Raw genomic sequence first — 27135 nt, forward strand, 5'->3', positions numbered from 1 at the left:
GCCAAGCAGCACAGGGCCCAGGTAGAGGATTATTCTGATATAGAAAAGGCCCATAACAAGCTAGATAATGTTTATACTCTTTACGAGGAGACTTAGCAATTACACTCGCTAAATCAGGTCCGCCAACGTAAGAAAACATTATAATCTCCAGCCAGTATTGAGCGGGTCTAGGTGTCTTGGTCTACATCTCCTTTTTTAATTACCTCGGACGAACGGCGGATACGAGGAAAGAAATACCTTATGCTGGACATGGTGCAGTTCTCGCCTTTTCGTCGTCTGTCGTCGTCTACTTAGAGCTTTCCCACTTACCTCGACCGACTACTTCAAGGGGTATGGGAGAGACAACGCGAACCAGCCCGATAATGACTCGAGCCGCTAGAATTTCACCGGAACTCATCCACGACATTCTTGCCCATCTTGTTCCCTCCTGGGACTGGGGCAGTACGTTCCATACGTGGAAAGAGATCAGAGAGCTCAAGCCCGCGCGTGCCCATGCTTTTTGGTTTCTCAATTTAAGACTAGCCAATCGTGCGTTTTGTTGCTTCGATAGAGGGCGGAAGTAGCACTAATGATATTCCTGTTCTAGGAAATCTCAATACAATAGTGCTTGACCTTTTTGTTGACGTGGTGGCGAATGATTCCAATAACCCAGGTGCTCTCACAGATGACCCGGAGACGGGCTCGATGATGGCAATGGGCAGGCGGATCCTGAGGCATCTTGTCTCCTCCTTTGCTGGCGATCATTGTTCTGGAAAGACAACCAGAAGAGCAAATGGGAAGAGTCCGTATCGCTTGGTGAACATGATCATTCAGATTGGGGAGCGGGCTGCTGCATTGTTTTCGGACCCCCGTCTGGAGAACGATGAGGATCTACGCGAGGCTTATACCAAAGGTGCCATTGCAACTCTCATTGGGCTCGCAGGCACTCAGTTGCTCGTATTTCTTGATCACCGGTATCAGGCGAAAATCGAGGAGTTTGACCATGGCGGTGTCGATGATACAGCGTCCGCAGTCCTTATGGTGGCGGCCTATCTAGGTCGTCGTGACCATTTAGAGCGATTAAATTGGTAGTGGCCAGGATATCAACTTCCATTGCTTCAAGAAACAAATCTGGCCACCGCTCATGGCTGCGTGCTTAGCAGGGCGTCTGGACCTAGTCGACTTCCTCCTCGAGAAAGGGGCTGACCTGCATATTCGGCCCGATCTCCATGGTTTCGGGGCAACTATAGGAACGATGGAGATTGCCGCGCGAGCGGGACATGCACACATCGTGGACTTTCTGATTCAGAACAATGTCTCGGCCACCGGCGCTGATACTATGTATACCCCTCTTGCGATTGCTGCGGGGGAACGGCATATCAACACTCCGGCTTCTCCTGAAATTACCAGATATTGATGTCATTGGTACGGATGGTCTTAAAGATTCGGCATTGTTCTTGGCTATTGAAAGAGGATATGGGAATATTTTGGACGAACTGCTGAAGAGAAAGGACCTTGACGCGAATGCGACCGACGTGATTGACGAGGTGCGGGATGCGACAGCTGTAGCAGTCGCCGCTGGACTGGGTCGAGAGAAGATATTCAGGACTTTGTTCGACCATCCCGGCGTTGACCGGGTCCAACCGACGGTGCCCAAGGCCGCAGTCGAAGGAGGGAATCTCAATATTCCCAAGAGGATCGTGGAGGAAGTCCCCGGGTGTCTCGAGAAATGCAGGAAGGGTTTGCCCGGGGAGACAGCTCTATGCAAAGCAGCAGAGGATGGCACTGAAGAGGCAGTGCGATATTTACTCACGGTCGATGAGCAGCCGATCCGCAGGGGAGACATGTACCGTCGAACTCCTCTTCATCGCGCAATCCACTCGGGGGGTTCTCGAAAACGTCCAAGCACTGCTGGGGCATCCAGCGATGGACCAGGAATGTTTCGCCATGGCCGACAAAAGGGAAAGCACCTATCTTCCTCATGCAGCTGAGAGCCATCGGAACCCACACATCCTGCAGGCTCTCCTGAACCGCCCAGTACCCAATATAAATGCCCGTAACAGCTTCGGCCAGACCCCGATTGCCGCCGCCACATGGCATGGTGCGGTTGGCATGTTCAAGGCCCTTCTTGCCAGAGAAGACGTCATGAAAGATTCGCTTGACAATTTTGGGCAAACCCCCTTCATGAATACCGCGGTGGGAGGCGCGGAGGAGATTATTGACATCTTCTTCCAACAATCGCTACCCGGGACAGAGGTTTGGCGCAGGGATAGAGATAACAGGACCGCGCTACAATTGGCTGTCCAGAATGATCGAGACAATGCTGTAAAGAGATTACTTGACCCCGACATCGGAGCAACAGAGGAGATCATCCGAGACGCTCTGCGAGATGCAGAGACGCGGTTTGCTCGCTGGATTGAGGAAATGAAGTCCACTCGGGACTCACCAGAGGAGTGGGAAGACTGGTGCCTGGAGATGAGGAAGAAGAAGAAGGACATCATCAAGATATTGTCAGGTGCGTTAGAGCATGGACTGCAATAGCCTTATACGATAGCAGTAATTTAGACCTATTATCAGTGGTTGTTGGAAGATGATGATATCAGGGTATAATTGTGTCCTATGTCTCTGTGTGCTCTCGCTTGTTCATTGCAACCTTTATATAGATCATACCTATCTAGTACAGTTAAAATTGAACAGGTTTATTCATATAGAGTTGACCGGAAGAGAATAGAAGCGATTAACAGATATGAAAGGCCTAAGATGGTCGATACCGACTAATCTGCTGTCTCGACAGATGTTCTATCTAACTTTCTAATGGCTACAGCAATGAAAAGCCATGCAGTATACACAAGACATTATCTTATCACTCCGTCAGCATGTAAAGACACCAAGAGGCTCGCCACTCGGGGACCTTTTTACTCGGCATGGGGCAGTTCCCGGCCGAGCATCATTCTCCTGGTTGGTGGGCACGAAACGCCGCCGTCTGTGTCGTTGCGATACTGCATACAGTCTCACCTCCATGCAATCAGACAGATATTCTGCAGAGGTCGCCGACTGCATGTAGCAGCGTCTGATTGCCGTGGATAAATACATCATCTGCATGCAGGGAAGTATAGCGTGGCGACAGCAGATGTCAGGCATCTGGGCAAGATCCATTGGGATTATCACCATGCCGCCATAGCTGGATTGGATCTTGAACGATCCTAGGTTAGTGCCGAGATAGGAGCTACCTTGCGAAAATTCGAGCTTCGGACAACACCATCAGTGCTCGGGATTTACTTCAGAGCGCCCGTGGCTACGTCCCAGGACCATACTGTCTTATCATTCGAGCTGGATGCCAGCAGCCGGCCATCGGGGTGAAAAGGCCACGGTCCGAACGCAATCTGTATGGGCCACGAGCGTAAAGGCCTGCAAGACGTTCCTGCAAGTATATTGTTTCAATTCTATTACTGTAGTATCCTTACTAGTGCGAACTCAAAATGGAAGAAGGTCTAATAATATTCCAGAATTCATACACAGCCTTTGCATTCGCATTCGGAAAGGGGAAAACCCTACAGTTTGCGCAGGGGAAAAAACCCAACCCAAGGCATGCTGGTTATCTATCCATCTCAGTAGCAGATATCGATCACTACATTAACTGGGGGCTCTTTCCAGCTGCCCCCATCCTTCTTGCCCGCGCACTGATTGATAATATTTTCGGTCGAGTCCCAGCAGATTTGCTGGGTTGGAAATTTTCCCTCATGGCTGAACTTAGTTTTGAATCCTGAGGGTGCCGTGTATACCGCTTCCGACAGCCCTTTGTCCCAATTACCACAGAAAGATTCTCTGAACTTAAAAATTTCACCCTTGGACGGGCAATTTCTGGAACCACCCTTAGGGAAGCAATCAGCTGCCTTAACACTGGCTGTCAAGGACAGTAGTGGTAGTACAGCGGAGGAAAGGCGCATGGTAGACTAGAGGATTTAGAATTCAGTGATCCTATATTCACTCGGCTTGGTCAGACACTCACTATAACCTGGTTGGGGACTTTTGGGTGTTAAGAGGTTCTGGGAATGGTAGAATTGGAATTAATAATGGTACTTGATTAACGACCGGACTTAATAGGACTAAAGTGTCTGAATATCCTTTGGTATTGATGGATATCTTTAGAACTTATTTATAGTTGTGCATCAATGCACAATAATACAACATAGCAACAGCCTTAGTATGTAGCCCTTGCAGATAGGACATTGCTATGTATGTCTGCTATGTATGTATCACGGTGATTTATTGAGGAGTTTGATAGTAGGTAACACAGCATAACAAGTTAGCTAGGCAATTCGTCGCAGTCAGTATAATTTGGTATGAATTCCTTGTACACAGGACATTGCTATGCATGCCTCACGGTGATTCATTAAGGAGTTGATAGTAGGTAGCACAGCATATCAGGTTAGCTGGGCAACTCCATAGCGGTAGGTATAAATTTGGTATGTATTCCTTGTAGGCAGAACACTGCTATGCATGCCTCACGGTGATTCATTAAGGGGTTGATAGTAGGTAGCACAGCATATCAGGTTAGCTGGGCAACTCCGTAGCAGTAGATATACAACTATTCCCTAATAATATAATTCTGGTATGTAACCTTTACTAATAAGAATTACCGAGTATATGTGGCTTAATCAGGTTAAAAGCCGGAACGCCAGTAAGGCCCTAAGACATATTCAAAGCCGCGGGCAGGCAGAGCTAGAACAAGAGCGAATGTCAAGAAGTTAGGGACCCGTGTATACAATGCCAATGTATATACGCTCTATCGCCAGGCTCTAAATTTCCCTGCCCAAGGAAGAATCCCCATTATTGCACTCTTTTACCCTGTCTGAGTAGGATGTACGACGGTTATAGAGTCAACGGCTCAAAAGCCATTCTTTATATAAGACAAGAGGAGATCTCCTGTCCGCAGAATCACTGGCGTGCTGCTGATGGCTGCAGCCTACTGAAAATCCGATACAACAGGACACGCCAGCGAGTGCGATTGCGGGTGAGTTTAAATAAGCTTCAGGTATAATTCAAGGGGGATGGTATTGAGAGCTGCAGAGCCCGAAGGTCAGAGCAGTAAGGCTCCAAGCCCAAGAAAAAGTATTCAGGAAAAAACACATACAACAGCAGGAATTCGTTGGTGGTCACCCATCCAAAAACTCGTTCCGCGGTCGAGAAATAGAGCCGATAATCCACTAATTGAGGTATTCTGCCCTGGTGCAGATGTGTATGGCATGAAGCACTATGCGACCACTTGCTAGAGAAGCCAGATTTGTATCTGGACGAGATGGCAGAGTTCTTGTATGATGAGTTCGACGTGTTCGTATGCAGATGCAAAAACATACAGCTTAGGGTTTCAAAGAGTTCCTTAAATGGAGCTTGGACGTTATGAGGTCTGGAGAGGAAAGTACACGAGATTATTTTCGACATGCGAACATTGAAGGTAAGAAATAATTATACATACATTGAACTTCGCGGATGATATAGTCTAAACTTTATAGCTTTGAATCAAGTTTAGCTCTCATAATTATCATTCTAAGGTTTTTCTGATAAGCAGAGCGAGCAGAGGGTCGTTACCATATCATAGGCTTAGAAGTGGAATAACAAATCATTATCAACTACTCGAGGAGAATACGCGATATGTGTGGTGTTTATATCTTTCCCCCCTTTCCTGAGAGACTAATTAAGGCGCAATTGTGGCGAAAGAGTACTTATAATGTAACGTAATACGGTGCATTTTGGTAATATGCCTTTGAAATAGCTGGAATATAAATTATAAGTGGTTATCAATGGATATAGATATGAACTAAGAAAAAAGTCCTAAAAAAATAATTCTTTTTCTAGGTGGTTGTAGAAGAAGTTCTGACCTATTTATATAGTTGTGGTTGTCTATATAGCCCTTTATATTTTTAGCTATAAGTTCTAGAAGCGCTTTATAGGATTGAATATTAGATAGATACATAACTATTAGATACAGCGTAAGGAGTCTGCAATCTATTAGTACCCGGTTTCTGCACAGGATGCCTATAACTAACTTATTACCTATTCGAATATTTCCTTATACACGTCCACACCGGAGGGAGCTGTAAAGCTCCGGGAACGTTTTACTGAGCTGTATGGATTCTGGTATGGAGCGCCATGCAATTTACCTCGTAGTTGTATTCAAGTAAAGACCGCGAGTTTAATGATGCTATAGGTAGCTGAGCTTATGAACGCTGAATACAACACATGATGGAAAAGATCGACGTTATGCAGAATTGCTATGCATGGAAATTCCAGGATGCCCAAGTAACGCCCGACCAACAACGCTCCCAATGCAATGCAAGGCTGTCAAGAAATAAAAGACAACAAGGGGAACGAAGGCAAGTAAGGAAATAATATCAAATGGCCGTAGGAAGTGGATCTAGATCGGCATAAAGGCCGGCGAATTGGCCTCTTTCACCGACGGTCTGATGCTTCGGGGGTAGGCCACTCTGAAAAAGGTCGAGGCTGTGCTTCAACCACGTAGTCGATTCCGTTGTCAGACGTGTAACTGGGAGGGCGGGGAGAGGTGGGCTTGCTGCCGGGATCTTCTGAAGCCCTGCGGGGACTATTATTCACACGCTGCCAGTACAGCAAATCGGGATTGATGCGCTGAGGCGAATACGTCAGACACATGCAGTCATTTTAGACACAGGGCAGAGACATACCACGCTGCTTCTCCAAAGACCGTACGCTGGAGGAGGAACGGTGACCTTTTCCCGAACCGCGCCGTTGCTTTCTGTCAGCATTTCCTCGTCGGCGACGAGAGTAACAGGGATAGGTCGCTCTGGTTGGGCGTAGCCATGAGGGCCTGCTTGATTTGGAATGCGATTTGTGGAAGCGTTGGGACCACGAAAGACGGCGAGGGAGAAACGGATCATGGAATGGCATAGGACGATGGCCAGGATGAGGATCATAAATATTAAGAGAATGTGGAGTTCTTGTCCCAGGTGCGAATTGGAGATCGCAAATGCGATGTCTGAGATCAGTCAGTATGGCGCGGTTCGATTGAGTATAAGGGGTTTCGCCTTACAGAGACCCAGCACGAGGACGAGAAAGATGGCCGATATGATCACAGGAATCAGTTTCCGCCTGATATGCCTTTCCTTCCAGATATCTCTCCACGACAGAAACCAACGGCCCTCTCTAGCGCGTGCGATATAAACCCAACGGGTCCGCCCCGAAGGGTGTTCCTGATTGATATGGGCGTATGCTCCGAACGAGGGGTGCGAAAGCGCATGGGTCCGATTAACGCGGAGGAAATCGATCAGCGCGTGGGAGGCGAAGGGGTTGGAATGTGCCACGTTTGGCCGAGGGAGAGCCGATTCCATGTTGTATGGCTTGGTTGTCAGTCAACGACATTCATTTGGACAGTCGGTTGATGTAAACAAAGTAATCTGCTTGTTCAGACTCGCGATGGGGGATATAAACAAATTGTCCACCTGGGGTGGTCCCAAAACGGCGTTTATCGATCGTTGCGAGGTATGTACTATATACGGCCCACTTCCGCATTCGTACAGACACAACACAAACTACCCGGAACGAACAGTCTCTCCCGACTCCAAAGTTGGAGATTGTCGGAGGAGGCTGTTTTTTTCGATGGGATTGCAATCGGGATGATCGTCAGTGGGTGTTGGTCATCTTGAAGTTCCAGTTGCAGCCACGACGTCGGCGAGATAGGAGTTCGGAGGGGAGGGAGGAGCTGTTTCAGAATGGTCGGACAGGACCAGGATTAGTAGAGTCAAACCAGGAGAAATCGCATCCGCGGAGTAAAATGGGGAAATACAAGTGACCACCGGTGAGAGGGGATCAGTGATGGATATTTATTTCGTCTACTACGTGAGGAGTTATCCCCCTTTAACATGAGTAAGGAATAATAATAGACCTGCTTAAGGACGGTCCTGCATCGTTACCGAGTATGATGCGTCGCAACAAATTAAACTACCCCTGGATGACCCACCGAGATCTCCATAACAATCGTACCTTATTGTGTACATGTGCCACTGCATTATACCAAAATCGAAAATTCTCATGCACCGCAAGACCCTATTTCGATACGACTATCCGCTACGCGGGAGTGATTTAGGTGTCATGGAGCGGGATAATAGTTTGCGGAGTACGGGAGATGACTGAAAGACAGCGAAATCAGGTGATTTTCTACCTACAGAATACCTGGGTAGTTAGGGCGTTATTATATGGTAGAGCTGAAGCTCTCGTAGCAAACAGACCCCCGCCCAAGAGCAAAACCATAGTACTAGCATCAACACATTCCTCCCACAATGTCGGTTTTGACGTGCTCTGACGGGGAGCTACATCCAAGATGCCAACTCACCGTGACTGACCGGTTCGACCACCAGTATCACCTTGGGCCAAAATGGTAGACATTCCAGCTCCTGAGCTGCAAAGCCCCGGACTTCATGTCAGGGCCAAGAGATATGACTCTGTGCGCTGTACGGACATTCAGTCTAGCTGCGAAAGACCAAGTCCAATCATTTACCCAGTTCGCCCAGCATCAAAGTCCGATCAGAAGAACCAGACACAACTGCGAATCCCAAGTCAGCCCGGAGATGCCTCCAAAGCACTCACACAAAAACTTACTGATAGGTTCATTGTTCGGCGAGAACCGCACATCATTGACGGTACCCTTGTGTCCAGGGAGCTTATAGAGGAGCTTTCCAGACTTGGCATCCCACACGACCACACTCCGATCACCACTACCGGCCGCGATCTTCTCCCCGCTCGGGTCCCAGCTAGCACGGATCAGGTTCTTCTCCAGACCTATCGGGGCACCGTCGAACGTGCGGATGTGCCGGTTCGCCGGGGCGAACGGTCGAATGTCCCACGTGCGCACGGTCGAATCGTGCGAGTTGGACAGGAGCGTTTGCGAATCGGGCGAGATCTGAAGGGATGTGATGGTGTCCGTGTGGCCGAGCATGGAATATGTCACGGCCTTCTTCCGCAGATCCCACACGTGGACCGTGTTGTCAATACCGCCGCTGTAGATCTCGTTGCCGGCCTCAGACAGCGCTACCGCGGTGATCGGCAGCTCAGTCTCCAAATAATCGATCGCGTCTTTCTGCCGGGGGTCCCAGATCCCGATGCAGCCGTCGTCGCTCCCGCTGACCAGAAGCTCCTGGCCGCGTTTGCTGATATCAAGGCAGTTGATGATCTCCTCGTGGCCCTCGTGGCGACGTATCCGTTGGCCTGTCTCTAGATCCCAGCTCGCAAGTGTCATATCGGCTGACGCGGAAAATATCGTTCTCGAGTCGCGGGACCACTGCAGGTCCAAAACGGCCCCTCGGTGACCGGAAAGGACGCCGTAATTTTCACATTGTCCGTACGTATTCCATAGCACTAGGCAGGGGGCAACTGTCAGCATGATATGCGGTATAGAGTGGTCGTCCTATTGGGAAACCCACTGATAGATCGGTCCATTGAACCGGATGCGATGTGCTGTGCCGTGGGATCGAACCTTACGCAGAAGACTTCCCCCGAGTGGCCTGTAGTCGTTGGATTAGCATATAGTAATCTCCAGCGGCTAGCAAAATGCGGTACCTGTGAGTTCCATGATCGGCGCGTCCAGTCCGCTGGTACGGGGGATCTGGGATGGTTGTTAATATGATCGTCACCCATGGCCGTCTTTTGTAGGCGCAGAGGGTGACGTACAGCTTGGACGACAGCTCCATTCTGGGCCGATGACCCTTTCACTACAGCAGTAGCATCGTTCAGACCAGCATCGGACTTCTTCCGCTTCACGACGAGCTGGCTCGATGACCCGAAAGCCTCTTGAGCAGGTCGCTTCTCTCCGGACATGATGGAGTGAGGAATTTGATCAGGACGCGCGCGAGGGAGGGGTCAAGAGAAGGGGGCGAAATAATTAAAGAGGGAGAGCAGCGACAAGGAAATATCAAGGTAGGGGTGCAATTGAACGTTGAAACTCCGTCGTAAGGGAGGAAGATGGCGCGGCGCAAGTCTTTCTCGCTGGCGGATGGTTCTTTGCAACCGCTGATGGGTGAAGTCCGAGAGTGGTTTAGCCGCGTTAGGCGCCTATCCGTCGGTCCACCAGCGAGCTCCGCGCGCCCCTCGACACTCCACCAACTCAGCGGGGAATGTGGTCTTGTCAACTCTGCAGCAACACGCCTGATACAATTTGATTTTTGTCTTGTGAATCTCGTGACTGGGGCCATACATTCCGGGGGAGCTTGAATTCTACCAATATGTCATCCACAACGAAGGCATCGAGAATCGGAGAAGAGTGAGTTGCTACGATGTTTGACTGGAGTCGCCGCTGACCAGATATTTTCTAGACTATGGAAGTCAGTAAGCTGGATGCTGCGGGTGCTAATTAACCGCTGAGCCGGTCATTGTTCAAATCCCAGCGACTGACACTTTTGATGACACAGGACGAGGGTTGATAAGGTCAATGCGGAGTTAGTGACGTTGACATACGGCACAATTGTCGCGCAACTGTGTCAAGACTATGATTCGAATTACCAGGAAGTGAACAAGCAGCTGGATAAGATGGGATATAACATTGGCATGCGACTGATCGAGGACTTTCTGGCAAAGTCGGGCGTGGGTCGGTGCGCCAACTTCCGGGAAACGGCCGACATGATCGCGAAGGTGAGGGTTTCTTCCTTTGTCTGGCCTTGCGATGGGCTATCTAACGACGCTTTGCCAATAGGTCGGGTTCAAGGTCTTCCTCAACGTCTCTCCTACCGTCACCAACTGGACCAGCGACAATAATCAATTTTCCCTGATCTTTGATGAGAACCCACTGGCAGACTTTGTGGAACTCCCGGATGACGGGAGGGCACAGGATGAGCTGTGGTTCTCGAACATACTCTGCGGCGTGTTGCGCGGGGCACTGGAGATGGTATGATTCTCCTGGCTATTGTCCGAGGGTTGGCTCTAACTCTTTCGCTAGGTGCAAATGCAAGTCGAGGCGCATTTTGTCAGCGATGTGCTGCGTGGGGATGATACGACCGAGATGCGGGTATCTCTGGTGAGGTATATCGAGGACGAAATGCCGCCAGAAGAAGAGTGAAGGGATCACCCCTGGGTTAGTTGTTTAGACGATGCGGTGTTTGGCGTTCTGGGTTTCTGTTCCACACTTGATGTGCTGTTTATAATTGAAACACATGGTTGTTAGATGCTCTTAGCCCTGGTCTGGTAGGATATTTATGTTCGCCAGATACTTTGTACCGTCTCATTCCTGCCAACGCTATGAATTGGCATTTACGGCGCAGGTTGTACCGTCCACTACCTTCCCTACTGCTAGGTCATGAATGGATAAGCGGTGTGTTCTGCCAATACCCAGAAATAATTGTTCTGCCCATGTGGGCCGCTAGTACCAGCAGCTGGACAGGTAGACTGGAGTGCCGGAGATAGTCGGGCTGGCTGATGGACGCGTCGAATTGGATTGATAGAGACGGTATCGAAGCGCGGATCGATACAGGGAATGCTGGGCTACAGCTAATCTGGCGTTCTCTCCAGAAGGGTGGAATGATCGCCGATATCGAAGTTTATAGGGGCTTAGTCATCGAACTATGGCCGCCACCGATTGATAGATGATCTGGAGATCTCCGTGTACGGCGTATTGATGGAGTCCTGGAGGGAGCGGGGGGATTATCTTACGGGGCAGAAAGCATCCTGCGTACCCTGGGTGATGTTCTCCGAGATCTTATGTATATAATCATGAGAGATTCCATCAGGGTAAGGAGGAAATCCATCGGAGTTCAAGTCCGGGGAACGGCGCGATAGATCTACGAAGGGAAATGCTAATTTGTCTAGAGGGATACCACGTGACGCACCATACCCAAACGGGCCGGGTGTGCTGGGAAGTACGCGGTTGGGGAAGTTGATCTATCGTGAGGATATTCGGTGTTGTTGTATGAATCCCACGTCTGCTCGTCTTTTTTTTTTTTCCCCGTGCGACTGGAGAGAAAACTGTGGGATCGGTCCTTGACGTGGTTTCTTTTCTTTTGTTTTGTTCCTCCTCCTTCAGTTCATTCCGACTCGCCCTTCGTCTGGAGCCAGCACTGCCGTGTGTGGGATAACACCTTCAGGTATCGATTTGGTCCTGGAGAAATCGGGTGGCTGAGTTGCCAAAAATTCTCCGTCTTCCCTCCGTCGGTCGGTCTGCAGTGTCGTACCTACTGCGCGCCGTACGCTCATTGACTGACTTCGAGGTAGACTGATACCTACAATCTCCGAGGTATTCTCGATCCTATGGGTTACTGAGGTGAATGCTCGCCAGGATCTACTACCTTCTACTACCTACCAAGGTACGGTTCTCTATACTGCCCGGTACTACCTACGGTAATAAGGTACCCAACTCCTACGGTATTAAACGAAAAGCTGGTATCAACTGCATGCTGAAAAGTACGCCCAGGGGCTGCATCTCCCAGCCTGTTCCGAGCGGGTTAATCCGAGCCGAACAAGCGACTGGCCGTTCAGACGCCCCCAAGAGACTGAGCGAGAGAAAAGCAGACCACCTCCAGGCACCGCGCCGGATAATCCACCCTCCTTCCCTCAGATCCACCACCACCGCGACCTTGTCCTAACCTTCTTCCTCGCCTCCCAACCCCCCTCCCTCTTCTCCTCCACCCTCTCTATCAATCTCCCCCCCCAGGTCGCTTGCCAGTCTCCTGACTGACGCTTCCTCCTCTTCGCTTCTTTTCTTGCCCGGTGGCTTCATCCTCTACGCCTCCTTCCATCTCCTCCCCTCCCTCCCACCACCACCATCTCGCCCCCGTCGGGTCGTCGTCTCCCTAAAACGCCTTTCCCGTCTTCTTCTATCGCCGCCCACACCTCCGGTTGATCCTACCGCGCCTTTTCCTCCCGGCTGGATCTTCCGTTCGATAAATCGTTCATCTATCCTTCTCCTTCCTTCCTCCCGCCGTCTACCGACTTGGTGACGATCGGTTTTCCTGGCTTCTACTCGCGCCCCGGAGGCAAGAATTTCTCCCGCGTTTGCTTCTGTGCCCCTTCGCTGCGACTGATTGTTGCCACACCGGGTTCGTGGTCTTCCTCTCCGTCCGGTGGAACCATACACTCGACGTATATCGACTGGGGTCCTGATCTCCCCGCCGATCTCACCGAACCTTTTCCTTCTTGTCTGGGTGGCGATCGCGCAGTTGTCTGTATCGTTTCAGGTTGGAACAGTCGGCCATTCCCGTCGTCATCCTCCTCCTGTCCCCCCTCCACCCTACTGATTCGCCACGCGCGCCTCGTCTTCTCTTGTGGTGAGCATCCTCGCCGCGAGACGGTGGATGCGCGTTGAAGCCTCTAAACTTCAAACGCCTTTCATCGAGGACAATCACCGGTGAGGGTGGCCGAGCCCCTTGACGACTCCCACCATGAACACGATGAATGTCCCTGGCATGAACCCCGGGCCCGGGGGCCCCGTGGGTGCCGTACCCATGATCAATAACGGTTCGACGGCTCCCCGTAACGACGGCAATGTGAACAGTCTCCCCGAGGGAATGATCAATTATCTCAACACCTACATTTATGACTACTTCCTAAAACGCGGCTACCATGATTGTGCCCGAGCATTGGTCAAAGACGAGTCTATCAAGATCAGCACAGAGCCCCCGATCAAGACGAGCCCGGGGCATCGTCGCGATGGGGAAATGAACGGCGTCGATGGAGATGCGATGATGACTGATGGCAAGGACGGTGAGCCAGTGAAGATCCCGGATGATCTCCCACGCCCAAGCCTTCCCAGTGAGAGTCCCCAATCCTCCTTTCTCCTCGATTGGTTCAGCCTCTTCTGGGAGTTCTTCTGGGCACAGCGCAAAAAGGGGAACAGCAATGATGTGAAACAGTATCTCCAGCATACTCAGGTATGTCGTTCGTCTGATCCTGTCCTGGCATGTCGGAGTCTAACGGCCTCCCTCTAGAATATGATGCGCTTCCGAGAACAACAGCACAATCAACTCCTACGACAGCCACCAATGATGCCCGGTCAGATTCGTCAGCTTAACATGCAAAGAAACACAATGGTTCCTCCCAACCTTCAGAAGGCCGTGTTGCAGAATAACACCTCCGGCCTGTATGACTCCCCCCCCTTCTCTGAGCCATCGCATCCCTCCCATCAGCAAAATCAATTATCATGATACTGATACAGGCACAGCTCGCAACAACAAATTGCCCAGTTGCAGAAGAACCAGCAAATGCAGATGATGCAGCACCAGATGCAAAGAGAACAATCCGATATGGACATGAACGGTCACCGTCCCCAGTCCCCTGCGTCTGCCGAGAACGCCCCTTCCCCTTCGAAGCGACCCCGTCTGGAAGGCGGACCGATGAACGGACAGCAGTTAGCACCGAACGGACGTGGTCAAGCACAGGGAATGCCTGGTCAACCGAACCCTCAGGCTCTTTTTATGCAGAACGGTGGTCTCAACCCACGAGGAATGAACCCGGCCCAACTCCAGGCTTTCCAGCAGGGCCCGGGTGCGCAGCAGAAATCAATCCAGGTATATGCTCAAAATTTGTCTCTTCACCACACTCGCTCAGCAATGAATAACCAGGGCATGCCGAATGGTATCATGAATCCCGGTGTCATGCCAAACCAGGCGGATCTGGTGCCCTTGCCAGATGGCCAGGGTATGTACCCGATCAACGGCGACTACTATGGCGCGAATGGTCAAATGGCCCAGGTTCGGGCTGGAATGCAGACACCTGGCAGTCAGGGGAACCATGCTCTTCAGGATTATCAGATGCAGCTTATGTTGCTTGAGCAGCAGAATAAGCGGCGTCTGATGATGGCTCGCCAAGAGCAGGATAGCATGGCTCGTCCTGACGGCCAGCCCCCAATGCCCGGGCAGCAGTTGCCACCAGGCACCTCTCCCCAGGGCAGCAGGGCGGGCACCTCCCCGAATCCCAACGACCAGATGAAGCGGGGTACTCCGAAGATGCCCCAGACCGGTCTTCCTGGCTCCCCGAACCCCGGCGACGTCACCCAAGGTCGTGGATCCCCGGCTTCCATGAACTTCAACGGTCAGATTCCTGCGGACATGCCAAACCCCTTCTTCGCGGCACCGAATGGGATGCGCCCTCCGAGCTCGAACCCCGCATTTACCGGTCCTCAGATGGGCCAGCCGATCCCGGCAGGTGCTCAGATGCCGAATCGGGGTTGGCAGCCACAGGGCGCTCAGGGCCAGCCGATGGCTCCGCAGCAGTCCCCCGCGGCTCAACCGGCCACGGGAACTCCCCAGGAGCGCAACCAGATGCCGCCGCCTCAAGCTCCTCCCGCTGCTGGACCGAATGCCGGACGGACGCAGCCTCCGTCTCCTCAGACGGGAGCCGCTGCGCCGCCCACACCACAGCAATCCAACAAGGCCCCGCCTAAGGGGAAGAAAGACGGCAAGGATACCGGCCGGAAGGTATGTGATTGCGGATCTAGCCATGTGTCTGTAGCCCATATTAAACATGATTATAGCGACCCACCAAGAAGGCTACTGGCCCTGCAGCGGCCGCCGCCTCGAATACCGCCGCGACTCCCTCGTCGGAGGCTGAGCATCAACCCGCCACTCCGTCGACCCCGATTACCCCTCAGCATCCGAACTCGTTCAACAAGCCCGGTGCGAACGCCACAACAAGTGCTCCCCAGCAACCCACAACGGCACCTGCCGCACCGACGCTTGTACAGCCGCCTCCCGATCAGGCTCCGCCCTTCAACGACCTCAGCATGCCAGATGTACGTCTCCATACCTGTTCTGGGCTCGATACGGTACTGACTGGAAGTATAGGCGTCTGCGTTCAATCTTGACTTCAGCGCTCTGGAGAATCCGGATATACTGGAGAACTTCGACTTCGACACGTTCCTCAACACCGACGCAGACACTGCCGGATTTGGGTTTGATCCCAACCTGCCGTACCCCGGGGACGGCGTCGAAACGGGTGCCGGTGAAGGTCTGTGAACGAGTCGTAACGGATATTCAGTTCCTATCTCTCATATACCCTCCATTGTTTTTGTACATTGTCCCAACCATTGCTTTTGTTTGCCGTTCTTCAATTCCCCTCTTTTCCTTTCTTTTCCTTTTGGAAGTTCTCTCTGCTTGTTTGACACGATTGGATATGTGCCCGAGAAACCGGCGTTGGGGTATCCATTGTTGCATATCCCTTCTTTTCCTACCGCCTTGCGAGATGCGCGCCGTTCTAAGATGGAGTTTTGCTTTGCCCTCCGAGTTGGATATTTGTGCCTACGCCCTTCGATTCTTCTCATATTTTTATTACTACTTACTACTTGGTTAATTTCTTGTCTCTTAGCTTCCAAGGGCCTATAACACGAGTTGATTTCTCCTCTAGCGTTAGCGGTCTAATATTCGAACTTGGGAATTCGATCCTCGATGTATCCCGCCCTGTTTCCTTTTCCTCCCTTCTCTTTCCTTTTCCTTTCATGTCTGCCCGCCCCTTAATTCCCTTTTTCCTTTGTTCTTTGCCCTTGCTTGCGTGCGTGCGGCGTTCTTGCGAGGCATTTCATCCTTTCCTTTCGCTGGACTGACTCTCCAGGGAGGTGGAATGCAATGGAATGGAACGGATCATGAATTCAGAGGTTGTTTTGTTTGCTCCCTTTTCCCTTCCCTCCTGTCTTGTCTCTGTCTCGTCTTGGTGTGTCTGCCGTCCACGGTTGTGCGGCCGGACATGCGATACCAAAACTTGGGTTGCCTTCCATCTTGATGTATCTATATGTATGGATGGGATGAATGATACATGTTGCTCTTTCTTCTGGTCAGTCATTACCACTGTCTCCCTAGGTGTTACATTCCTTCAATAAAGTGCAGGTGGGTTGAGAGGTAGGTAGGTCGGTATATCGGCACAGCACGCCACCCACCCTACCTAGTAACCAGACCAGTAGATGCGAACCCCCCAACGACAAAACAGGACAGGACACTATGGGCAGATTTCAACAGACGAGGGAGCGATACTGCATCCAACCCCGTACCAACACCGTAGGTACTCCGTATGAACGCCAGCTCATAACCTTAGGCTAACACTAACACACACTACCCAGAAACAATCGGCCACATATTCGCCCCGAAAACCAAAAACGCCCAAGCTACGCCATCCCCGACGACTTCCTCACCAGATCACACCACTGATCACGTCTAGCCCGCTGCTCCGTGTTCTCCTCCTCCAGCGCCGTATCCTCGTCCACGACCCGCAGGAGATACACGACGGCGCGTCTCGCACAGGACTCTGTGACAGACCGCCGCGTGCCAGGCTCGTTCTCGACACGGCCAATGGCTCCCACGCGCGTCAAGAATGGGTCATGCCGGAAATACGCCGCCGCATTGTACAAGCCCTCGTCGGCGTCGACGAGGCGGCCGTCGAGGCGGCGTTCCACCCGTATCTCCGGGGGTTCTAGGCAGAGCATCTGGCAGGTTTCTGTGCACAGTTAGCCGGTGATGTGGAGGGGAAGGGCGGCGGTACGTATACGTACTGGACAGTCGGTCCGAGTATGTAGGGAGAGACTCGATTGCCGCTCGGATTTCGTTTCTGGTGCAGCGCCACTTGGACGGCTCTTTCTCGACGTGGACTTCGACCACTGGGAGACGATTCCTCACGAGCGGGAGGAGATTGGAGTTCGCCGGTTTCTTCTTCTTCGTCGTTGTCGTCGTTGTCGCCGTCTTTTTCTTCCCGCCGGAGGGAGAACGAGGAATAGGGATCTCCTGTTGGGAGTGGCTCTCTCGTTTGCGTCTTTTCCGGGCTCGGTCAGTGCTGAGGTCCGTGTCTGAGGTGCCGTGACGTGGAGCTGGGAGGGTGGTGGAGGATCTCGATGTCGCGGCTCGCGAGACCTCAGGGAGTAGATCTTCGTAGAACTTGGCGAGAGTGGCAGGTCCGGAGATGTAAGAGTCGTCGCCGTTCCCGAAGACCAGCAGAGCGTGCAGCGTTCTGTGGGCGGCTGAGTTCCTCGCTCCACGATCATCTCTGTAATGCCGCACAGGCCCGGAATATGTTGCCCCCTGGAGCTCGATCTCGAAGCAATACCCGTCGCCGTCGTAGACGCACTTCGTGTACGTGGGCAGGGGCAGGCCGTTGTGGACGCAGTGGTCTGTTGTGTGAGAATCGTCAGAAGGGAAAAAGACGCATATATTCAGGTTGATGCAACTTACTGTGCAGGAGGCTCACCCAGTCAAAGGTGTCCTCCTCGGTGCCATCGACTGTGGGCTCTCGGGGCACGATCCAGCGGAGGTTCTCGGCACTTAATCGCTGCAGAGCTGCGCGACAGACTTCAACTTTCGCCTCCATCTGGGAGGTGTGGGCCGGTCTCGCCAGGATCGTGTGGCCGTACACCGTCAACTTTACACCCCAGAGATCTCTCCTTCCGACGAGACTGTATTGGAACCTGGGCAGTAAGAAATTCTGGATAGCGAGCACGCCGAAGTATAGGAGCACCAGGTTCTCGTGGAGGGTGTTCAGATCGATCGAGCCGAGGCGCACAGTCTGCTTTGTTAGAAGAGAACGGGTCAGGACAGGAATCAGCGAAGGGTAGACGTGCGGGCGTATACCTGAGGAGGAAGAGAGGCGAGCATGGGAGATTCTCTCACTTCACCTTCTTCTAGAGAGTCGGGATCTTCTCTGATGCTGGCTGCGTCATCGTCTGTCTCTGGCTCTCTTTTCACCGGGATCTCCTGCTCGTCACCCGTTCTAGAGGAGCTTGCAACGAGAGGCCCTGTGAGTCGTACGGCAAAGTTAGGACCGGAGGGACTGTTCCTAGAAGGGGTAACCTCGCCTGATGGAGGAGACGTGGGGGGCATGGCGCGAAATCGGGCCGCTTTGAATGGTGAAGGGTGCGAGTGTTGTGCCACGAGGGTGCGAAACGGAGACACGATGTTGGACCACTTGGTGAAGCCAGCCGGACAACTGCCTGGTTTAATCAGGGACAGAGGCTTAGCCTTGGGGGTTGAGGGAAACCCGATCTTTGGCGAGGTCACCATGGTGAAGGGATGGAGGAGTGAGGAGTGAGGAGAGGGAGAGGAAGAGGGACGAGGTGGATGAGAGTGAGAAGGGAGAGAAATAAGTGATATACAAAAGAGGAAGTCGCATGCAGCCAACAAACACTCGATTTAGTGATCACTACAGAGAAGCATGCAGGAATCTCTAAGCCCCAGACAGCATCGATAGCGACAGGATTAACGTAGTGAAGCTACATCTAATGATATATGACCAAACGAGTGAACATAGCAAGTAGAAAACATCGTTTGGAACAAGGCAAATACGGCACAACAGCAGTCTGCGGCTCGCGAGAGGTAACAATAGCAGTTCAATCAATTTCAGCCACTTCGACAATGGAGTTGGCCAGTGTTTTCGAACCGAGTAACTCCTCCAGACCCGCCTGCTCTACCAAGTCCTGGATCTCGGCCAGATCCTGCGCCGGAGAGAGCAAAGCCGGTACTTTCACCGTAATGCTATTGTTTTTCCGTACCGAAGCATTCCCATCCGTATCGCTGAGCGCCACCGAGTTTTGGCTGGTCAGTCGATCTGATCTGGACGGGGTGGTTTTTTGGCTCTCTCGGTGAGGTGTCTCCGGAGCTGACCCATTTTCCTTGTGGTCATGGGACCTCCTTTCCTTCCGACTTCTTATGTTCACGCTCGGACTGACCCTGCGTCTGTTGGAGACTGTCCCGTCATGTCCGGAAGTATCGGGAACAGAAGGCTGGGCGCTCGAACCAGACGTTTCCCTTGTACGGGATGGTGGGACCTCTTTCAGAGAAGCATTACGGCCGCTGCTCTTTGCGTATGATGCTGACCGAGCCTCTGCAGCTGCAGATGGCTTCGTACCAGCGGGGAGGGAGCCAACCGTGGTTGCCTGAGCATGGGTGCTGTAGGAAAGCGGCCTGGGGAGTCTCGCCGCTTCGGGTAGACCGGGCCATACTCCCTCGAAGCTAGGATGCTTGCTATGGACATAGCTTCCCCCAGCCGTGGTGGAGTTAGAACGACTGGTGGAGGAGACGGCACTGTAGTCTCGCATAGTAATATCCTCACAAGACGGCTGGGCCACGCGACGATGTACGGATAGGTCAAGAGCAGACCGGTCAATAAAGGGATCGGGCATGCATGACTCCGGGGCAGCCGAGTATGGTAGACTGGGGGGTCCCTGCCATGGAAGATATTGTGGCGCCTGACAATGCCCTTGATACCTCCCAGGACCCCAGGTGCTGAGGCTCGTCGATTTGGCCAGAGGGCTGCCCCCGATAAACGGCTCTCGGGTGTCACGTTGAGCAGGTGAGTGAGCATGGGTATCTTCCGAGTCAGTCGGGTTATGTGCCGGGGCATGTTTGGAAAGAAAAGAATTACGGGTCCACATGGCAGGGTTGGGCCATGCAATCCCGGAGGTTTCTAAAACGGCTTGTTCCAGTCAGCACCCTATCCGTAGGGTAGAAGTGACAAGAATGGATACTGACAAAGGGGAGCGTGCTGGAAAGAAAACGCGATAAGATCTCTAACCCTCTCGAACGGCGGAGACCGATGGAGTCGAGCGAAGCCCTCCGAGATGACAACTCGAATCCGTCCGTATTGGTCCCCGGCGTCCCAGTGCCGTTGCTCTAGAAGGTCCTGGTGGAATTGGGGGAAACGAAGGTTATCTTGATTACCCCTTCTGTCGATATCTAAGAAGTCGACGTTAGCTCAGGAGACGCGCGAGAGGAGAGAGAACGCACTAGAGCTCAGTTCTGGATCAAGACCGTCAGTCAATCGGTTCACTGGTAGAGGTTCACATATGGATCGTATCACTTACCTATGACATGGGGCCAACTTGTCCTCTGACTGAAAACGCTTCCTCTAGACCGGACGACGGACATTAGCTGCAGGCCTCTCCGTCTCAGGACAGACGCAAGAACTTACGCAACACATTCGCCATCGATGAGGACGCGAACCTCAAACAGCAGTGCATCCTCCGGTTGGAGGAGGTTCTGCATCAGACGGCTCGGTCCGGGCTTTTCCCACGTGTGAACGGACACCCGGAAGGGGCTGTGAAGGGGAATGCTCGGGATAAAGGTGGTGAGGATTGGTAAACGGCCCACATTCCCTTGCGGTGGGTAGTAGGAGAGAGTCGCGGTGAAGGCAGGACTATAGAGATAAGGCGATTCTATAATGAGGGTGAGTTAGGGGCGTCTTCTCTGCTCTGACTCCCAGTGTCCAGCTTCAGCGTACCTCGGTCTTCGGTCACAAAGCATTGCGTCTTGAACTCCTGGATGGGAACTTTGGAGTCCTCGGGGAACAGGAGCACATCCCAATCCTCGTAGCGCATTCTGTCTGATGTGTCACGGGAGGTAATATGCGGTACGAAGAAGGGAGTTAGTAGATACCGGATTCGAATGAGATGGGAGAAGAATAAGAAGGGAAGAGAGAGAGAGAGAGAGAGAGAGAAAGAAAGATGGCTGACGGTGATGTTGATGTTGCTTAACTGGTTCCTGAAGCGGAAGGCACGACACACAGACAGCGGATCTACGACGGAAGGACCAGCACAATCATGATGTCTTCTTCACCCTATGTATCCAGACGCTAGATGGCCGACCATGACGGTCCCAGAGGGAAACAAAAGATAGGAAATGAAAGAAAAGAGAAGAAGAAAAACCTGTACACCGGTAGAATCACAACGTGATGCTCGTCATTTGCACTATCTCCCGTCCAACGAGAATCCAACGAGAATCAGTCGCCGGCAAAGGTGAAGAACGAAGGCAAGAGGCTCGCGGCGTAGCGAGGGGGGAATCATCCGTGAGAAACAAGACAAAAGGGACGACAGGAAGAACTTCCGAGATCGAGATGCATGCAGGCGACAAGGGTATCCTCCCTGGCGGAGACAACATGAAAGCCCAGGTTACGAAAGGAATGGAATACGACAAACGCCCAAATCCGGTCCTAATCAACTCGACAGACCACCACCCATGCAAGTCATCTCCGAAGAACGAAGGAGAAAGCATCACGTCGCAGAAGAAACGGAGAAACCGAAGGCGAAGGGAAACAAGTGTTGTACAGGCCACCAGTCTAGCAACAAGCATGACGCAACCTCCTCAAGAGCGGAATACAATTCAATTTGATTGCTTCATCAGAAAGATTCAAGAGGAACTTTTCGCAAAATGCCTGCCCAGGTATAAAGGGGGAAAATGGACGCGCATAAATCCGATTGAATGGCATACGCATAAACGACCTATGGCCGGAAACGTCATGAAAGTAGAAAGAGAAGAGTCGAACGGCAAAACAGAGGGGAGAAGCAGATTGAAAGAGAATCACAGGAACCAAGGGAAAAGGGGAGACAAGGAAAACCGTCAAACTGGTGAACAGGGCTCGGATCTGGCTGAAAGCGCTCATATGTAATGAAGTACGTAACACAGGAGGAAATGCCCATCAAGAGCTATAGAGGGGAACTTTCGCAGAAATAAATAGCAGACTTGTTATGACACAAAAGACCCATCATTGAAAGGACGCAAAAACTCCTGCTGTTGCTTTCAAAAAAAGGAACGCTTTTTTTTTACTGGAAGTTTTCCGTTAACAAGACCGAAATTCACCCGCGGCGGCTACAGGAATTCAAGCGGTGTTGTCGGGGGAACCAACCTTCATGGGCGCGAAACCGCCGTACTGGTGGGCAGGAGGCATGCCCATCGAGGGGTACATGGGAGGCGGGGGAGGGGCAGGGCGATAGGGGCTCCCAGCGGGGCCGGAGTTGTTCTGCGAACGACCCCAGCTCAGGCGGACGCGCGAGTTGCCAATGGGGTACCCCTGCATCTGGTTGATGGCCATCTCAGCCGCGTGGCGCTGGACGAACTGGACGAAACCGCAGCCCTTGCCAGGGGGGATCTTGACGTAGGTGATCTCGCCGAATCCCTGGAAGAAGGAGCGGAGCTCATCCTCGGTGACGTAGCCGGAGAGACCGCCAACGAAGACGGTGGTGTTGTTGGGATCGGTGAACTGGTTCATGGGCTGAGGAGCCCCGTAGAAGCCCATGGGGGGAGCACCCATGGGGGGGTACATGCCCGGCCCGGCGGGCATACCCATGGCACCGGGGACAACACCGGGACCCTTGTTCTTGGGGGTGGCGGTCGAGATACGCATGGGACGGTTGCCACAGTAGACGCCCTGCATTTCGCTGAGGGCCCGCTGCTGGTCGTTCTCGTCGGAGAAGCGGACGAAACCGTAGCCGCGAGACATGCCGCTGATGGGGTCGGTCATGATCTTGGCGGACTTGCAAGAGGGGAACCGACTCTGGAAGAGAGAGACCAGAACATATTCGTTCACCTCGGGACCCAGGTCACCGACGAAGATGGAGTACTCGGGGCCACGGTCGTCACGGCTGGGGAGGGGTTTCTTAGTACGGGGGATGATGAAAGGGTAGAGGGAATGGCCGACTCACCTGCGGTCAGCCAGGCCGCCACCAGTCGCCCAGTTCAGCTTGAAGAGACGGTTGGTGTTGGGCATGGGGGTACCGTTGAGGGACAGAGCCTTGGCCGCGGCAGCGGGGGAGGAGAAATCCACGAAGCAATAGCCGGCGTTGCTCCTACTACCATCATTAGGATCGCCACGGGAGGGGGGAATGGGGCGGGAAATGGTATACTCACCCAGAGAACTTGTCACGGATCATCTTCACGTTGACCTGCTCACCCATCTGGAACCACAAGTTGCGCACAAAGTTCTCGTCGATCCAGGGCTCGAGCTCACCCATCCAGAGAGTGGTCTTGCCCTCGTTGCCCTGCTGGGGAACGGGAGCCGCGGAGGGCTCACCGGGAGCGGGGGCCTGGAAGGGAGCGGGCTCGGCCTGACCGGTCATGGTGGTATCGGCCGGGGCGGCGGCGGCAGCCGCATCCGCGGCGGGAGCGGGAGCATTGGCGAAGGAATCGAAGTTCTGGAAAGACATGTTGACGTGACGGTGTTTGTAAGAATAACTACAACGGCGGATATCTGGCGGCGGCGGTCAGTATCGAACCAAGAGCGGGAGCAGGGAGATGGGCGCGGACCTTAAATTGCAGTTCAATGAGCAGAAACCCCAAGGAAACAAACTTTTCTATGTCGAAGCGGGCTGCGCGACAGGGATCTCGTGGGAGTCGTCAAGGAAAGAACAGCGTAGATCGTGGAGAGCTGGGCAGTGTCCTAAGGATTCGCTCCCTAGAGAAAGCAAGGTCAACCGAAGTCATTGAAAGGAATGCAATGGTCGCATGGTCGGAGCAACGGAATGGGAAGTTGAGAAATGTCCAAGTTGCGAGGAGGTCGGAGAGGAAAGAGACGGTCTTTTGAGCGGAATCATTGAAGGAGATGTGACGAAGGATCCGGTATTCCACGTCGTCGAAATGACGGGGACGCTGGTCCGGACGGAGATTAGGCCTGGGACGCCGGGGCGAGAAGCGGCGATCTGCTGTTGTTCCCTTTTGCGGCGAGAGGTCGAGACTGGAGAAGATGCTAGTCCACCGCCTTCCCAGCCGCATGCGTCGAGATTGGTGGTCTGTTCGCACCGCTTGCGACCGACTCCCGGCGGACGAGCGGGTGTTCGATCATCCGCCACGCCGTGCATTCCTCCCGGGTCGGTCGATGAGGACGCTGTCGATTTGCGACCGTCTCTCGTGAGTTGGGTCGATGCGGGGAGTTGGATGAAGGCCGTCCAGGTCAATGGGGATGCGCCGACAGACGGGACGTGGGAGCCCGGCAAGTCCGGCGCATTCCCAGACGGATAGAGGGATAGATAGAATTGTCTCCGAGTCGACGACAGGCGAAGGGATGGAACAGGGATGAGGGATTGGGTTGGTGGGATCCAAGGGTTGGGAGAGAAGCGGGAGAGGAGCGAAAAAGAGCTTACCAGAAGATCAAGGGAAATCGATTTTCTCCGACGAAAGGAAAAGAACCAAGGAGATGCGTTGCTTTGGCGTGGCGCAAAAAAAAAGTAGGAAGCGTTAGGCGTGAGAAGAGGAACGAGAAAGCCGACAGAAGCTGGAGAGAAACTCGTTGGAGGAAGAGGAAAAAAAAAAGATAAAAAAGACGAAACAAGCGAAAAGGAAGAGAGACAGAAGAACTGACTGACTCCGAGGGTCCGACCAAACAAGGGAAGGGAAGGAAAGGTAGGAGGAAGGGAGAGAGAAGAGAGAAGAGAGAAGAGAGGAGAGAGGAAGAGAAGAGAGGAAGAGGAAGAGAGAAGAGAGAGAAGAGGGGCAGCAGGGCGAGAATGGACGAGATGATGGAGGGGGGAGCGCAAAGTGACTGGAGAGCAGAGGGAATAATATGGAGCGACGCGACTAGGGCCGACCAAGGGCCGCCCCAGGGTGGTTCGTCGTATGGTATGGTATGGTATTATGCTTCATTTCCAATTCGACAGGACTTAGCTAGGTATCTTCTCTATTCTAAAATATTCTAAAAGGTATTCTACTAGGTTGATGATATATTTCATGATATTCTGGTCCGAAATACCCAGTAGAGTGTCACCCGCTGACCGGTCGAACCGTCCGAGATCTGAAGCAGATCGGGTCATCACCATCCAAGATACTCTGAACCTACATCCCCTACACATCACTTACTACTCGTCGGTATGGGAACTACTAAGTACTCGACACAGTCCCTAGAGACTAAGACCAGTTCCAGCAAGGATCCCGACCTTACTTCTCTATCATCGATTCTCATCGTCGATCCTTTGCCGTTTGCATCCTCGCCTCTAGGTTCCTTGGATCTCCGCCAGCCTCAGCCCGCTGCTGAGCCCACCCTCCAACCGAACGAAAAAAAACTGTAAAATAGAACCTCCCGACATCTGCAAGCTGAACGGCCCACCGATGTGTCCCGGATCCATGGGCTTGAGTCCAGCAAGGGGGAATTCGGTGGACTCATCCTGTACCTTTACTCGTATGGTACATACGTACCACCTGGACCAACTCACTTGGGAGTGTTAGTAGGACCGACGAGGGACCTGTAAGTACGTGTCTACTAGGTACCTATCTAGGTAGGTACAGTGGCAACACTACCTCTCCAGTATATCCAGTACGTAGGTACTTACCTAAGTACCTAGGTACGAAAGAACAGGGCAAACAGAACATCCTCACCAGCTCAGCCCCAATGAACAAAAAAAGAAGCCCAAGCTGGGACTAACACCGACTCCACTTCCTCCCAGAACCATGGAATCCCGGCCAGTATCCTCATCATTGGCTGGAAGGCCTGAACCGGCGTGGGTGGGATTTTCTCTTGCTCGCAGTCCGGCTGAAGGATTCTCGCCCAATTCTTCTGTCGACTGCCTCCGGAGAAAAATCCCACGAGCCTGCCCGGACTCCCTCCTCGTGAGATGAAAATGTCAACGGGACATGCAGAAGACCCCGTCATCGAAGACCCGTCATCGTCGGATGTGGACTGAACGTTCCCTCCGATGGACGCGTATCCGCGTCGCGATCAGCCAGCCAACCTTGCTTGCTCCGTCGCCCTCATTGATTTGTGCTGGCTCGCCCTAGCGGACTCGGCTTCTCGTATGTCCAACGCTCCGTTGGACGCCGACAACACCTCCCACGATGGGATGTAAACAATCGAGGGCGGCATGAGCAAGGGATAAACCATCCTCTGCGCCCATGTCCATCGCAATAACCATCCCAATCCCCCTCGTCTTCCTTGCGTCCTCATCTCAGCCGATGGACAGGCATGTTACCGACAGGAATTGTACACAGTAGAGTATCCGCTCGTCGGTACGCCAAACACCCCAGAGTCTGTCCCTTGCAGGCATTCAACTCGTTCTGTATTGTGTATTCGGGGTACCTCAACCCCATAATACCTAATACCATGTCAAACATCACGAACCATGGATCCGCCGCCCACCACACTCTGCAGGTATTGAGGTATTTGTGCCGTGCCCTACGGCGGATGTGGGAAACCGAAAAAACGCCCTTGCGCCCTATCAAATTGTGGACTGTATCTACTAATGAATCCCGAGTCGAGTCCACTCGGCGGTACCTGACCAACTGTAAGCACGAGCCTGATCAATCCGTCACCCCTCTGCTCCACTCCGGGCAGATTTTTTCTTGTTCGCGTTCGGCTCGTGTTGATCTAGAAGGAAACGGAACCTCCATCGCCTATCAGTCACGTGAGATTGTCTTCTGAACCAACAATCCACTATACCTTCCACTATATACTCCAAGTAGAACATCAGATCACCCT

At 52.7% G+C, this 27135-nt stretch overlaps 11 protein-coding genes across 11 annotated transcripts; 6 read left to right on the top strand and 5 right to left on the bottom strand.

Annotated features, from left to right (window-relative positions):
• Positions 1 to 334: 334 nt before the first annotated feature.
• On the top strand, positions 335 to 2520 carry BDV59DRAFT_208305 (ankyrin repeat-containing domain protein; the record flags this gene model as incomplete). Its single annotated transcript, XM_073695181.1, has 5 exons — positions 335 to 528; positions 587 to 1020; positions 1079 to 1320; positions 1451 to 1866; positions 1904 to 2520. Exons 1-5 carry the CDS (start codon positions 363 to 365, stop codon positions 2518 to 2520), a joined length of 1875 nt encoding a protein of 624 aa, XP_073552184.1. The 5' UTR covers positions 335 to 362.
• Positions 2521 to 6139: 3619 nt separating this feature from the next.
• Positions 6140 to 7548, bottom strand: BDV59DRAFT_44497 (uncharacterized protein). Its single transcript, XM_073696411.1, has 3 exons — positions 7046 to 7548; positions 6681 to 6991; positions 6140 to 6624 (listed from the first exon to the last, which is right to left on the bottom strand). The coding sequence occupies exons 1-3, from the start codon at positions 7341 to 7343 to the stop codon at positions 6430 to 6432; spliced, it is 804 nt and encodes a 267-aa protein (XP_073552185.1). The 5' UTR covers positions 7344 to 7548; the 3' UTR covers positions 6140 to 6429.
• Positions 7549 to 8149: 601 nt separating this feature from the next.
• BDV59DRAFT_167684 (WD40 repeat domain-containing protein) lies at positions 8150 to 9995 on the bottom strand (the record flags this gene model as incomplete). The annotated part of the gene is made up of 5 exons (XM_073687956.1): positions 9679 to 9995; positions 9568 to 9613; positions 9432 to 9512; positions 8611 to 9366; positions 8150 to 8554 (listed from the first exon to the last, which is right to left on the bottom strand). Coding segments are annotated over exons 1-5 (1079 nt in total), but the record flags the coding sequence as incomplete, so codon positions are not given.
• An 11-nt stretch (positions 9996 to 10006) lies between these two features.
• BDV59DRAFT_167685 (TRAPP complex core subunit BET3) lies at positions 10007 to 11311 on the top strand. The gene is made up of 5 exons (XM_073687957.1): positions 10007 to 10267; positions 10320 to 10328; positions 10416 to 10635; positions 10697 to 10888; positions 10940 to 11311. Exons 1-5 carry the CDS (start codon positions 10230 to 10232, stop codon positions 11057 to 11059), a joined length of 579 nt encoding a protein of 192 aa, XP_073552187.1. The 5' UTR covers positions 10007 to 10229; the 3' UTR covers positions 11060 to 11311.
• Positions 11312 to 13373: 2062 nt separating this feature from the next.
• On the top strand, positions 13374 to 15944 carry somA (putative cAMP-dependent protein kinase pathway protein (Som1); the record flags this gene model as incomplete). The annotated part of the gene is made up of 5 exons (XM_073692988.1): positions 13374 to 13862; positions 13920 to 14071; positions 14153 to 15407; positions 15464 to 15721; positions 15774 to 15944. The coding sequence occupies 5 exons, from the start codon at positions 13374 to 13376 to the stop codon at positions 15942 to 15944; spliced, it is 2325 nt and encodes a 774-aa protein (XP_073552188.1).
• Positions 15945 to 17083: 1139 nt separating this feature from the next.
• On the bottom strand, positions 17084 to 18965 carry BDV59DRAFT_197720 (uncharacterized protein; the record flags this gene model as incomplete). The annotated part of the gene is made up of 4 exons (XM_073692989.1): positions 17084 to 17412; positions 17468 to 18079; positions 18141 to 18471; positions 18537 to 18965. The coding sequence occupies 4 exons, from the start codon at positions 18963 to 18965 to the stop codon at positions 17084 to 17086; spliced, it is 1701 nt and encodes a 566-aa protein (XP_073552189.1).
• A 326-nt stretch (positions 18966 to 19291) lies between these two features.
• On the bottom strand, positions 19292 to 21277 carry BDV59DRAFT_197721 (uncharacterized protein; the record flags this gene model as incomplete). The annotated part of the gene is made up of 6 exons (XM_073692990.1): positions 19292 to 20376; positions 20433 to 20636; positions 20688 to 20699; positions 20765 to 20808; positions 20872 to 21115; positions 21181 to 21277. 6 exons carry the CDS (start codon positions 21275 to 21277, stop codon positions 19292 to 19294), a joined length of 1686 nt encoding a protein of 561 aa, XP_073552190.1.
• Positions 21278 to 21343: 66 nt separating this feature from the next.
• Positions 21344 to 22421, top strand: BDV59DRAFT_44637 (uncharacterized protein). Its single transcript, XM_073696413.1, has one exon. The coding sequence runs from the start codon at positions 21631 to 21633 to the stop codon at positions 22342 to 22344; it is 714 nt and encodes a 237-aa protein (XP_073552191.1). The 5' UTR covers positions 21344 to 21630; the 3' UTR covers positions 22345 to 22421.
• Positions 22422 to 22554: 133 nt separating this feature from the next.
• Positions 22555 to 23878, bottom strand: BDV59DRAFT_197722 (RNA-binding protein; the record flags this gene model as incomplete). The annotated part of the gene is made up of 3 exons (XM_073692991.1): positions 22555 to 23317; positions 23378 to 23521; positions 23583 to 23878. 3 exons carry the CDS (start codon positions 23876 to 23878, stop codon positions 22555 to 22557), a joined length of 1203 nt encoding a protein of 400 aa, XP_073552192.1.
• Positions 23879 to 24103: 225 nt separating this feature from the next.
• BDV59DRAFT_167693 (uncharacterized protein) lies at positions 24104 to 24834 on the top strand. Its single transcript, XM_073687958.1, has one exon. The coding sequence runs from the start codon at positions 24177 to 24179 to the stop codon at positions 24687 to 24689; it is 513 nt and encodes a 170-aa protein (XP_073552193.1). The 5' UTR covers positions 24104 to 24176; the 3' UTR covers positions 24690 to 24834.
• Positions 24835 to 26468: 1634 nt separating this feature from the next.
• On the top strand, positions 26469 to 27117 carry BDV59DRAFT_44714 (uncharacterized protein). Its single transcript, XM_073696415.1, has one exon. It carries the CDS (start codon positions 26623 to 26625, stop codon positions 27076 to 27078), a length of 456 nt encoding a protein of 151 aa, XP_073552194.1. The 5' UTR covers positions 26469 to 26622; the 3' UTR covers positions 27079 to 27117.
• Positions 27118 to 27135: the final 18 nt, after the last annotated feature.

This window comes from Aspergillus ambiguus, assembly GCF_047715705.1.
Source record: "Aspergillus ambiguus strain CBS 117.58 unplaced genomic scaffold BDV59scaffold_2, whole genome shotgun sequence".
NCBI lineage: Eukaryota > Fungi > Ascomycota > Eurotiomycetes > Eurotiales > Aspergillaceae > Aspergillus > Aspergillus ambiguus.